Source organism: Ostrea edulis, chromosome 7 (assembly GCF_947568905.1).
Source record: "Ostrea edulis chromosome 7, xbOstEdul1.1, whole genome shotgun sequence".
Taxonomy (NCBI): Eukaryota; Metazoa; Mollusca; class Bivalvia; order Ostreida; family Ostreidae; genus Ostrea; species Ostrea edulis.
In genome coordinates, this window is record NC_079170.1 from 51,368,290 (window position 1) to 51,382,206 (window position 13,917).

The following is a 13,917-nucleotide window of genomic DNA, read 5'->3' on the forward strand; positions in this document are numbered from 1 at the left end:
AAAAAGTGACAATGCAGGATATATGCCATTTCTGTTCATGTTATTTTCCTGAATTACATGATTTTATGGTTCTTGTTTTACAGAAATTCAAATATTACTTGTACTTTTTTTGGTGGAACATGTTTTTGTATTGGTGATGCACACAGTACTATAATGCTTATTTCAATGATTGGCACCAAAGAGTAGCAGACATTACAGAGAAAGAAATGTCCAAAAATGTAGCAAAGATTTAAAAAAAATAATATCTAAAGGCAGTGTTATGACCCAATATGTTACATTATCTGCCCATAAAGGGGGATTGCATTTCCGAAATGTCATTTTGTCAAAAACTTCTCAATCAACGGGGAGGGTTAGTTTGAATTTCCGGTAAACCCTTCATTGCATATGAGAGAGGTAGAATATACATGTTATTATTGTTATCGCAGTTGCTGTAAATAGAAGAAAATAATGGAAGCAATTGTTTGGCTGCATTGTATGAAAAACTCAGCAGTTGAGCTGTTGATTATATGAATGCAAGTTCTTTGAATAGCAGTAGATGTATTGTGTGAGGGAAATACACTCAAATCTGGCTCTCACAAAATTAATAGAAAGCTTGATTCTCTAAATGGCGGGTGGTGATTGAAATCATTATTGTTATTCTATTTTCAGATTGATGCAGCTCATGGTTTGTTGAGTGATTCCTACGCGGAATCGGTTCAGAGACTGTCAGACCTGGAATGGATGTCTTACAAACAAGAGAGTTCCTCAGCCGTTGACAACCTCTTCACAGGACAGTTAGTGATAGCCTATCACTGTCTGGCAGACAACCACATATCAGTAAACATGCAGACTTTCAACATATTGCCAGTGCCTATAGAGGCTCCGAGGGAGGTCAATGGTTTAGTCCATTTAAGTGACTGTTTTACCAAATTTTGTAATGTTGAGCATTTAGTTGGACAAGATGGACTTGAGTGTTCATTCTGTAATGCACAGAGAACAAGGCGATTAGAACAAGTGAGAAGTCCAGTTAGTACCCCCTACCTCAGAAACAATTGCAACTTCAAAACTCCAAATGCAAATGGGAAATCTAAATTATCCAGTGCTGATTCGGCTGTCTCAGGGGTTGGGTCTCCTCTGGCTACAAATTTCATGTCCCCTATACCTGGGGCAAGAGACTTTCTCAGTGACAGCGGTTTCCAGGACAACGTGTTCAAAACATCCACCCCTATCATTGACAATCAAATCCCCCTTCCGCAACGCCTACGAGATGGCCAGAGGCGCTGTTCACTTAGGCAACTGCCGGACTGTCTAGTGATTCAGTTAATGAGGTTCTCATTCAATATGTTCACAAGGCAGACAAACAAAGTCCATTCTCCTGTCTCGATTCCTTTGACCAATCTTGATCTCACGGAAGTCATGTTTGACACCATCACAAATCGCGAAGACTTAGCAGAAGAAGATGCAGTCTATAAGTACAATTTATATGGAGTGTGTTGTCACTTGGGGGGTGACAGTGCCAACTATGGCCACTACATCAGCTACTGTCTCCATAGTGACAACAAGTGGTATAGATTTGACGATGAGCGCGTTATAGAAGTGGACATGGAATATGAATTGATAACACATGAAATCAGACAAAATGCCTATCTACTGTTCTATAAAAAGCAGGGCATGTCTGTTTGATGCTGTAAAGATTTCTGTATAATCTGGAAAGTTGAATGTGTGAATGTATATTTATATATATATGAATCCTGAAAAAAAAAATGGCAAACCTTTCTTAATACCAATTCTCAAAGATCGTTTTATTTTTTTATATTTTTATTAGATTTTTGTCTTTAAACTGTAAAAATGAACATACTTGCATTATTTATGTCCAAATGATTTGATAGATTTAGCATGATTAAGATACTAGAATGTTTGAAATGAACTTTTAGCATTGGAACTGTCTGGAATGATCTTGATGATAGCAAATGTATAGTATGTTGTTTTAATGTCTTAAAAATTTGTACATATCTTCTGTGTAAAGTATTCAAATTGAAAGAGGTGAATGAAGTATCATTTAGGAGGTATACTACATCGTCATAATGGCTGACTTCCTTTTAAAACAGGAACGAAAATATGAGTATCAGCAATATTTGTATATTCCTTTTCAATCTAAATGCCTAGCTGAGTAGCTGAGTTTGTTAACATGTCGACTACTGATCTGTAGATCAAGGGTTCGAGTCCAGCAGTGGTTTTAAAAAATTTTTCAAATGACTTTCTACTAAAATTGTAATTATTTTGACTGAATTTGAAAGTTTTCAATTGCAAAATATTGTTGTACTTATCCTCCACTTTTTGTCCTGGTGTAGTATTCCTTATTAATGGTATTAGATTGAATTGGGTTCCAGTGGATTTTTAAGGGTTAAGGACATATGCGGCGTTCCTCAATAATATATAATTTTGCATGACATTTCACGTACAATTCGCTTGCGTTCTATCTCGTTTGTACAAAAAATCTAGGGGTATATTTTAAGGTTTGTTTTAAAGGTAGAAATGTTTGGAGTTTCTGGTTGTTGGAAGTAAAAATGTAAAGTCAGCGCTTACGTATTACAGTAAGTTGTATAAAAGGACATTACTGTAGCAAAGATAAAAAAAATCTTTGGGACTATCTGGTATCGAACCCGAGACTCTTGCATTACTAGTTAGGTGATCATTCTCTCACCAGAGGGCGCGTTAATATGCAAGCTTCACTTACACCGCTGTCAACGCTTGGAATCACGTGACTATATAATCACGATATAGTTATTCTTGTTTCCTTTCCCTTTAAAAGTTCTGGCAATAGGTGATACATCAGGCTCTATGTTAAGTACATTTTTTAAAATCATTTAGCTGTTTGTCTCTTATTTTACAAGTTTTATCAAATTTTTCGCAGCCTTTCTTACTTTTGATTCAATGTTTACATTAAATCTCCACCATGTGAATGTCTTGCATTCATATGCATATTATGAAGTAGTTCCAAATTTAAGGTCAGAAAACAGCGATTTTAAACATGATTTAATTGCACCAAAAGCATTTCAATATGACTAAATATTTAGTCCAAAACATGAATGTTGGATATTAGAAACTTCTGCAACTTGACCGTTTACAGAGGTATAGTGTGAGTAGCGCATGGAACTCGGGGGTAGAGAATGGTCAGGTAATCTAACCACTGAGGTACCCAGGTGGATATACAAAATAAGGTAATATCATGGATGAAATTTCAACCTACTTTGGAAATCGTACAAGAACTCTTCAAATTGAGGAGGTGAAAAACTTGGTTTTGAATGGAGTATTAAATTTTTTTTACTTCTAAATGGTCATGCCACTTTCAAGGGGAGATAATTAGATTAGAGTGGAGTTGTTAAAAAATGTTTCTGACTATTCTATAGGTAGTTGCAGATTTGAATGATCCCATGTGTCTAAGTCGAAAGTGATTCAAATAGTGTCTGGATATTATTTAGACCATGTAGTCCAATGGAGGTTTGATGTACCTGTACACCTTAGTAGATATCAATCTAAAATATTTTAAAATAGATTTTTTCTACTTGTTCCAAAACTATATGTTGGAATCCATCATATTGGAATGAGTAGTAAAGGTCTGATTTTAATTAGGTTAAGTGGACATGTCCGGCATTTATCAAGGTGATCCTAATTTGTGAACATTGAGAAATGGTTGATGTTTTTCTTTTACTGTAGCTCCTAATAACAACCCTAGATTGCCTCCGTTTTCTTATTCCATCAAATTGGGGCATAAAGACACCAAAAAAAAAACCCAAATCACATAAGCAAAGAATTTTTTGAATTTTCACTTTTGAGTAGATGAAAAAAAAGAACAAACCATACATGTATATTAAGCCTTAGTGAGGAATTCTCAGACAGTATCTTGTGAATTTTGTATTTATTTTATACTTCTTGAATTTTGTATTTCAGGTAGCTATTGAATTATGTGAATTTGAAACAATTACATGCATAAAGAAAAATGTAAAGAATGTCTTTCTGGTTTGTTGAGAGTTTGCTTTTGTGACATGGAAGGTAGAAAGTTGTGTACTGACCTGAATCGGTTATCAAATGTACGTATATATGTAATTATTTCTACAATATTGCTAATAGTGTTTCAAGCAACCTATTTCATGCACAGTTTATTAGTCCCCTACCAGCTGATTCGGAGACTTTGGGTTTGCACTGTTTGTCAGTCCAGCAAATCAGTTTTCTGCACATTTTCCTGTTATGCTTGCAGATATTCAATTGATATTTGGTATATTAATTGCTTTATCATGAAAAATTACAGATCAAGTTTGAATTTTGTTCCGGTCTATTGATTATTTGCCGAGTTATGACCCTTGGACTGTAAAAAGAGGACTGTATTTCCATTGAATACTCTCAGAATGCAAGTGTTGCGAATGGTATATAGGAAACTTATACCGTCTTGTTAGAGAGCTAGTTCTAGTAATGTGGTAGAGTCTCTCTCTTGATCACAAATGAAGCAACGGCGAGCATGATCAGCACTTCACTTGACTGGGTGACCGCTAAAATTTGCAAAATGATGCCAGCGGTGGGATACCTTCAGGTAGAGTCTCCTCTGAGCTCTAGATACGGACAAGATTCACAGCGAACTTGCACTAAGCTTCGGATAGAAGCTTCCTGAGCGGGGGAAAATTTAGTGAACTATATATATAGGAATCTTGTACTGTCTCGCTAATGAGCTACCTTTTCTGGTGCTGTCGTAGTCTCTCTTTATCATGCAAGTTAAGCAACAGCGAGTTTGATCAGCACTAAGATGGGTGAATGCTACACATTTCACAAGTTTTACTTGAGGAATTCGGTGTATAATGATCATATTTCATATCTATTAAATGGATGGTGGGATTTTTGTAATCATGGTGTCATTTTAAAGAGTTTATTAATAATAAATAAACCACTACAGGAATTTACAAAATTTTGATTACTGCTCAATTTATTACACATACTATTAGAATTTTATATGGAAGTTTTTGGGAAGAGCAGCCTTTCATTTAAATATCTTGGTAAACGGTTACATATTAAACTTTCTCTTTAAGAAAATGTGAAATAAAACATGTTTCAGAAACATGTATGCCCCCGTGGTGCAAAATTGATGTAACAGGAAGGGAGAAAATGCAACGGACCAGACCGGGATTTGAACCTGGGCCCCTGAATTCTCTAGTCAGATGCTCTATCAACTGAGCTAACTGGCCACCGGCAATTGAACCCGGCTGACCGCTACATTCCTCCCTCCAAAAATGTCTTCACACCTGAAGATATCAACCCAGGATCTTAATCCCCTGGCAGGCATTTTCACCTGTCAGTTCCAGGGGCTGGTCTACGGCACCAAATGTAACAGGAAGGGATAAAATGCAATGGACCAGACCGGGATTCGAACCCCCTCCTCCCCCCCCCCACCAAGCGAAGTTTCAGATTCCCTTATCATTGAGATTTTGGTGTCATTGGAAAGGTCTTGCCAAAAGAAATACACATACCAAATCTCTACCTCTTATGTTGTAAAATATAATATGACCAAGGTTAAAGTTTTCGGTTAAAGCTTTTTACCAAAGACAAGGCAGATGGATGAACCAAAAACTATATGACCCTGAATCTTCGATTCTGGAGGCATAAAAATAGCATACACTGTATACAACATCGATGGAAACCCATTGTTGGTCACACTTATTTTACTTCATCACAAACCCACGGACCATTGGATTCCGACGATGTGTACACAAGAAAGTTGTACAAATTATACCCTTCATCAATATAAGTATAGTTTATTTCATGGAATTGAAAGTGAATTTGGGGGCGGGGGTCCGAATTATATACTGTAAACCAACTTTTATTCACGATAACTTTATTTCCCAATTTACTAATGATGATCTGGTTCATGGCAACTAATTTTTACGATGGAGATTATCTTTATCATAGAAGAAACACAAAGGACTGGTTCACAGCAAGAAATATTCATGGTGATGAGAATCTCGCAAAAAATTCTCAAATACAATTTCATTTATAGAAGTTTTTCTAAATGACTAAAAGCAATTTCTAAAATTCATCCAAATTTACTTGTACTGTAAGGGCATTGTTTACATAAGCACAAAAATATAAATAAAAATCATCTAAACAAAATACTTGGTATCAATCAAAAGCTAATTAAATAATGCAGATACAGGTATGGGACAGCTTAATTACTGTACAATCAACCAATCACAACCACATCAAACATCACTCTTCTAAATGGCAGACATTTTGCTGCAATATATTTTCAAGCACATAAAATGTCATACATGTATAAAACACAATCGAACAAGAAGAATTTGAGTGTACATCCAGTTTCAGGGGCATGTTTAAGCAATATGGCATAAACTTTAGGTTTTTGTCCAATATCAAAAATATGTATAAAGTTTGTGTTCATTTCTCCTTTCGTTTTCTTTTTGGGTAGACTATCGCAATATTAAAAATATATATGTAGGACTCCAAAGTGCGACGGGACTCTATAGTGCGATGGTCTGTGCCAAATCCTGATGGTGTGATACGCCAAAGTGTGATAGTCCACACTCGTGCACCAAAGTGCGATGGTGTGAGACAAATGCGCAATTAAAGTGTGATACGCCAAAGTCTGTAGGACATGTTAATGTGCTATAGTGCGATACGCCGAAGTTGGTTGGTTTGCAAAACTGAATGTACACAGTGTTTTAGTACAGACTGTACCCACCATGTGTTGTTTCACCAAACTATCAATGCAAAAAAATAATAATAAAAACTTATTTCATAACCATTCAGTTGTCATGTTATTAAACACAAAATTTTAAGACGCGGAACCATATAGAATGTTTTGCATTATAGCATATACCCCCCCTTCCCCCAGTCCAGGTATTTATTATGTGTACATCAAAAGTAATAAATGATCATGATCTTCGCAGTAGATATTTCGACAACAAATGTACATAGATGTTTTCACAGTCCTCAACAGTGTAAGCCTTGACCCTTCTTATCTTCCATGTCAATCTGAATTACCTGTACCTTTCTCCAATATCCCTAAGTCGTTGGTGCTAGCAGAAACAACCTTTGTTGGGGAAAACTGATGTTGTATTTTTTCGGTTTGATTTTGAAAGATGTTACAAACAACGTCATAATAACATGACATCACAAATGTTACTCTACCCCGCACCATCAGTTTTTGGCATGTCAGACCATCGCACTTTAGCATGGTGGCCACAAATATCAGACCATCACACTTTAGCGTGGTGTGCCTACAAATGACGGATCATCACACTTTAGCATGGTGTGCCTGCAAATGACAGATCATCACACTTTAGCATGGTGTGCCTGCAAATGACAGGTCATCACACTTTAGCATAGTGTGCCTGCAAATGACAGGTCATCACACTTTAGCATGGTGTGCCTGCAAATGACGGATCATCACACTTTAGCATGGTGTGCCTGCAAATGACGGATCATCACACTTTAGCATGGTGTGCCTGCAAATGACGGATCATCACACTTTAGCATTGTATGTCTATAAGAAAGGGACCATCACACTCTGGCATGATCATCACACTTTAGTGTCTGTAATGTCAACAAACCATTGCACTTTGGTGCGACAAGTGCACTTCAGAGTCTTACATATATATAAAGGTTGTTTTCATTTCATTTCTTCTTTTGTTTTTCCTTGAATTAGCTAGGGAATCGTTACTTAGTTCAAGGTACACTGCTATCTTCGCATGCTAAGCTGTTTGATGTGTTGACAGAAACTATTATGCAGCTAGTCATGTGACTAATTCATTAAGTCAGTCATTACTGGGAGGCAACAGTCTCTTTTTCAAACATCAGAATGATATCACAGCAGAAAGCATCAGGTGATCCGACGGAAAATATTCCTCATCCATAACCTGTGAAATTGTTTCAAGAGAATTCATGAATACCTGATTAGATTTATAAAAGATAAACATTAAACTGATAACAGAAACAAGAAAAAGATAAAATGGTGGAAGTTTAAATAATGGCCACTTCATGCAAAATCTATATAGTCTATTCCTAGAGGGAGATCGTTGTTTCTTAAAATTATCAGGATGACATAAACAGCAGTTACACCCTAAAATTTGAAACACTGCTTCTCTTCGAAAATCAGCACCATTGATTAGCATAGTTAATATTGCAAAAAACAAATGAAAGCACACAACAAGGAATATGAAGCTAAATAAAACAAAGTTTTTGTAGGTATCATGGTCACACTCCTGGCAATTTGGCATGTCACAGTTGTGGGAGTTATCCCCCTTGACACACATTCCACACCGACATGACCCTTTTGGTCCACAGTCCTGTAAGCAGGAATAACCTACTACTCCCATATAGCTGAGATAGGAGTGGTGGATCAAGGTTTTTATCCTATGAAATCTAATGCTAGAGCTGTACATTTCTCTGTAGAACGTGCCGTCTCCTGATAGTGTCGCAGATTTCAATTCTAATTTGGAATTCACAATAATTCTGTCAGGCCTACTTTCAAATCCTGGAGAAGGCTGAAATGTAATGAAAAAGGAAGCTATGAAATTTTATCATATTTTAAAATTTAAATAGTTGTTTATGTGGATGTCCTAACAAGTAAGCACCATTAGCTATTACAAGTAATGGCGCTTCAACGTGTTAGATTTTAAAGTATCATTTATTTCTCCAACTTCAGAACTGATTACCATATTGCTGAAAGTATATCCTGGCTTCTCTGAATCGTGTACTTTAGTCCAAGCATCCACAAAAGTTTGCCTCCTGCGGCGAAAACTCTCTAACTGAGGGACACATCCTTCAAATTCAGCCTTGCGTTTTGAGGTCAGCAACTTTACTGGCCATTCAAAGTCTCTGTAGATGTTCATATCACCCATGATGACGACATACCTAAAGCTTCTCTCTGTATGAAAATGAAATATTCTAAATATAGCATTTGATTAATAAAGAACTGCTCCAATGGGGATTGAGATTTATCCATCACATGGTATTTTTTCAGTTTTGTGAATACCACATATAAGTATACAAGGTAGTTTCTGTAAATTCTGATATTTTTCAGACTTCTGTTTTAATGATATCAAATTTGCAACAAATTAACTTGCAAAATATTCAAAAATAAAATAATCCTGGTTGTATTCAAAGTGTATTGAATGAAATTTTCACGCGAGTATGAATTCCATGTGTCATACAATCTACGTTCAAAATTCCAAACAAAAACAAATAATAATCAAACAAATCTATATACTTTTGGAAGCATTATCTTGGCTATTGATGTTTTTTTTTGTTGGGGAGAGGATAAAAGAAATTATGCAGTATCTGAGGAGTAACAATATGAATTTTGTCCACAATTTTGCTCTGTTTGCAGAAAAAAAAGTAAAAATCTGTAATTTTTCTTTCATTTGTTTTTAATCTGTAGAAAGTCTAAAATCTAATAATATTAATGACGTATTTCAGGATTACATATCCATTAACACTTTTCTAAAATAACAATTCATCTAAAAATTGTACATTCATATCCCTCATTAAATAAAGAAAACACTTGTTTCATAAACTTGGAATAAATATTTGAGAGCCAGATTAGCTCAAACCATGTAAATTCCTGTTCACCATATCACCTATAACCTATTGAATATACACTGTATACATGTAAGAGGTATTTTTAGCGAGACACAAATTTTGCGATTTTTCCATAAATTAAGGGTATATATTTTAGGGAGAGCTAATTCTAGCAACTTTATATTCCAAGAAAGATAGCTATTACCTTCAATATGGAATAAATTTTAGCGATCTCAAAACCGCTAATAATGCCAAAATTAAATCAAAATAAATATAACTTATATAGTATATAGGGTACAAAAAATTAATTATTGTCACATTCATACCTCCCAGCAAATGTAACAGAGCATCCACATTTTCACACTGTTGCTCTCGAACATATGAGAAATGAACAACAAAAACATCCAGGATTCCCGAGTGATCCGTCCGAACTTTCGCATGAATAATGATTCTTTTATTGGTGTCACGCCCCTGCTTGTAACGGATAACTTTCTTACTCGTAGACACAATTGGATATCTACTTAAAATTCCAATACCTAAAAAGAGAAGATGCAAAATTCTAACATAAATATTTGACAGAGTTTGATTATCTACCATTATTTCGAAATTTATGCATATATCATAAGGACTCTGTAGGGTATAGTTATAGTTTATATCTCACATGCTCTCAACGTTTTAAATACATGTTTTATGTAATAAAAATATTGTCTTCCTGTAAACAAACTAATCACTAAGAGTGGTTTGTTTAAAGGAAGAATTTTAAAAATAATTTATATCTAAAATGTTGAGAGCAAGTGCTATACATGTAATATAGGAATAACCTCAGTTTCATGGGGTAATAATTTTGCGGATTCATTTCCACAAAAGATAAGATAACAAAGTGGGATAACTCTTGCTTCTAATCAATTTACCCTTTATCTTAATTTTAAAAAATCTACCTTGATAACTGTGTCACTATCAGGCCACAGTACTTAAAACACTTATTTCATTTACAGTAATGTAGAAATTTTTTTGGTCCATGTAATTGTTACCCATACATACATGTACATGTCTTTGAAAATGATATATCACCAAGGTTGTAATTTGTCTAGAAACACTTTTCAATATAATTGTTTATTGATTTTGAAGGCAATGACTGAATTCGCATTTGCCTATGTTTGACAATCTTCGCAAAACTACAGGGCAAAATTCTTTCTGAATAAAGAGAATCAATACAAAAGTAACTTAATATGTAGCATGCACACTTGATAAAAAATCAAAACATGTCAAATTCTAACAGTTGCATATATTCTTGTAACACAATTTCTTTCACACTTTAAATCATCAAATCTAATTTACATCAGGTGTGAAATGTGCTCCCATACTCACATACACAACAGATATGTATCTGAGTATGCAAGCGGATGCAGCTAATTATAATTAGATTGTGAATTTTTAGAAGTCTTTTTAAAACAAAATTTTTAAGGTATGCACATTATTGTACGTAGCAATATTTCTCTGTTTACCTTCCCTCTCCCATCCACTGTGTATCATGTTTTCCTTTCTTGACACATTATTGGCTCCACTAAAAAATGACCACTGGTATTCAGGTAGAAGCTTTTGAAGGTCAGACACTTGATTTCGTCCTGTCCTAGCATCAAATCTCGCTTCTTGAAAGCCAATGATATCTGTCTCCTCTTCTCGAATCTTTAAAGAAATTCATAATTAAAATCATCATTTTTCAGAGGCTTTAGTATTTGTTATCCTAAAATTATTGTTGTTAATAAAATACATGGTTTTCATGATCTCCATTTCCGCATGACAAATTCATTAGTATACTTCCATTCACAGTGTACATAGGTGATCACTCTATCTGTAAATGAATTTAATACTGATGTCAATGCAGGGATGGACATTAACAGTTGTCAAAGTGCCCGGGGCAAGTGAAAGCTCAGTTTGAACGAGTGAAAGTTAATACAATATGCTTCTCCAATCAGGCAAGTGATCATTTTCATTGTGATTATCTTAGCTGTGTTAAGCCCAATGAATACTGAATATTGAAAAAACTGAAGTCTGACACTGTATGTATATGTATTTATAATAAAATGTGAGTTTTGGGTGGTTTGCTGACACTGTTATGGTTTGTACCTTGTATCTGATATTCAGCGTTATCGCCAGTACTTTGACTTTTCTTACTGTTTACCAAAATTATAGCATCTGAGGCTCTGAGCACATTTTTTATATTTTTATTGAGTTATTGCATAAACACTGATGTTACATTCTGACATGTTTTGTGTATTAAATTGAATTAAAACATTGAGCATTCAAATTGAATTTTGAGTCAAAAATGTTTTGAACAACAAAGATTTTCATTCAGACAGTTTACTTGCCCAAAAGGTAAGCAAGATAGAAAGTTAATGTCTATCCCTGCAATGCATGGTTTTGTACCTAAACCTTTTATCAGTATATTCTGTGCAAAAACTATGGATGCCCACACAAATTTTCTAAACTAGCTGCTTAATTATTACAACTCTGACCATTGCAAATTAATTCTTCTCTAAGGTGCTTTTAGTTATAGTGTTGCTTTGCTAGCAATGCCACCAGCACACATGGTAATGATGTATTTACTTTAATAGTACTGCCAGTTAGTAACACACATTCCATCAATGGTAATAAGAGTGATGTTTGCAATACCATCCTTACCGAGGTTATGGAAAAGTTAATTTGTTGGAATCTACATAAATTGCCAACAGTCATGTTTAGATCAATGGACCATTTGACACAATCTCTTTAATATTCCATGTAATCGAGGTCAACTCATCATTATCTGTAACAAATTCATTCATCCAATACCCAGTTCATTAATTTCTGTGATGTTTCAAGACTTTGTTATTACTCCAACCCCTCTAGGATTAATTGTTGATGTTTATGTTTGAGACAAAAGAATAATACAAGTACGGTCTATTCAGATGCATCTTCACAAGTCAAGGGTTATTGACTGAGATGAAGATATCTGAAACTTTATGAATGACAGAGAGAGAGAGAGAGAGAGAGAGAGCAATAAATGTAACACGGTAAATTTAATCAAATGTAACAGGTCCAGTCCAAAGACTATTTCTATCCATGCAGCTATAAATAGCTACCTAGGTATTTAAACCTACTTGAAGTAGCTACTTTTACCTGTTTTAAAAAATATAAATAAACAATAATTAAGGCACATCTTTTAAACAGGTAAGTCGTTTAATGTATCATATTGTGCATGTGCACGGCAAAATTTGGAGTGTTAATTTGAATACTTTACGAGGGTGGAGAATGTAGAGGAATTAAAATGTATGAAAAATCGCCTCAAAAACCTTTAATATATAAATGTATGAAGGTAAACTTTAAAATCAATACAGACATTCTAGACTTCTCATCATGTCGCTTTGGTCCTATTAAGCTCCTAAAAAAAAAGAACTGAGTGTATTATTGATGCAAATTTGAAAGGTGAAAAAGTAATCATTTTTGTCCAATATTTTTGTGGTATTCATCGTCAGTGTAAGTAAATCAAGAAATTTGGTACACACCATATTGTGCCGTTCCTACTTTGGCCACGAAATGTAAGTAACGGAAAAACTACTTGGAGTAGGTTTAAATACCTAGGTAGCTATAAGTACAGGTAGAATAGTCTTTGGACTGGACCTGTGTAAGGCTCTAGACAGTTCATACTGACATGTTACCATACAAAAATTTATATAAATGCTGCAGCTGTCTTGCACCATTCTCCTAATTTATGAGTATGTAAATTTACAAGAGTATAACAAACATTTATCAACTTGTCTCAGTCAAAATGTGCACTGTTAAAAACTTGGACCAAAAATGTTGCCTCAAGTAAGATTTTGTCTTCAGATTGAACAAAAACGGGTTTTCTAAGTCAATGAATGTTCAATGTGTGCATTCAAGCAATCGAACTCCTCGGATGTCTTGCGAGGATTACCGATAGGTTTTCCGATAAACGAGATAATTCGGGAGATATGAATTTAACCAAAACATTTTTAAAACCCTGGATTCAAATATAAACTTTTGCATAAACTGTTAATTCTTACAATAAAACGTGATTATATTATAGAATATAACATAAATAGACAATGCCTCTTCAATTTTCAAAGATATTTATCTATGAGCTAAAATACGAATACAATGACTTAACAAATAAAACACCCACCATTCTTGCTATTCTATATTTTCTAACATCCCAGTTAAACATTATGTTCCATAAATTATATGTTGTTATTTTCATCAGCCCAAATACTGGGGATGTGAAATAAAACGACAATAATAAAGTGACAACAAGCATTTTCATAATATCCGGGCACCTGAAATGAAAATTTTCCGAAT

The 13,917-nt window shown here is 34.6% G+C and overlaps 2 protein-coding genes across 4 annotated transcripts in view; one reads left to right on the forward strand and one right to left on the reverse strand.

Moving 5' to 3' along the window:
• Window positions 1-3,993, forward strand: part of LOC125655471 (uncharacterized) — an 18,594-nt gene extending 14,601 nt beyond the window's left edge. The window contains exon 5 of the mRNA XM_056144680.1: window positions 649-3,993. Within this exon, the coding sequence (XP_056000655.1) occupies window positions 649-1,662 (1,014 nt within the window). The 3' untranslated portion in view covers window positions 1,663-3,993. The remainder of the gene's footprint in view (window positions 1-648) is intronic.
• Window positions 3,994-6,048: 2,055 nt separating this feature from the next.
• On the reverse strand, window positions 6,049-13,917 carry LOC125655734 (uncharacterized). 3 transcript variants are annotated; one of them, XM_048886181.2, is made up of 6 exons: window positions 13,745-13,895; window positions 12,941-12,982; window positions 11,067-11,247; window positions 9,888-10,097; window positions 8,697-8,908; window positions 6,049-8,525 (listed from the first exon to the last, which is right to left on the reverse strand). In XM_048886181.2, exons 3-6 carry the CDS (start codon window positions 11,092-11,094, stop codon window positions 7,836-7,838), a joined length of 1,140 nt encoding a protein of 379 aa, XP_048742138.1. In that variant the 5' UTR covers window positions 11,095-11,247; window positions 12,941-12,982; window positions 13,745-13,895; the 3' UTR covers window positions 6,049-7,835. The 3 variants fall into 3 exon arrangements, with proteins under 3 accessions (XP_048742138.1, XP_048742136.1, XP_048742137.1); XM_048886179.2 differs by lacking the exon at window positions 12,941-12,982 and having other exon boundaries at window positions 13,745-13,917; XM_048886180.2 differs by having other exon boundaries at window positions 11,067-12,982.

Coding starts and splice junctions, on each gene's coding strand:
- LOC125655734 (XM_048886179.2), bottom strand. CDS start 13,882: ATGAAAATGCTTGTTGTCACTTTATTATTGTCGTTTTATTTCACATCC. Junction 11,248..13,744: donor AATATAGAATAGCAAGAATG/GTGGGTGTTTTA, acceptor ATTTCTTTAAAG/ATTCGAGAAGAGGAGACAGA. Junction 8,909..9,887: donor TCTGTTACATTTGCTGGGAG/GTATGAATGTGA, acceptor ATTTTCATACAG/AGAGAAGCTTTAGGTATGTC.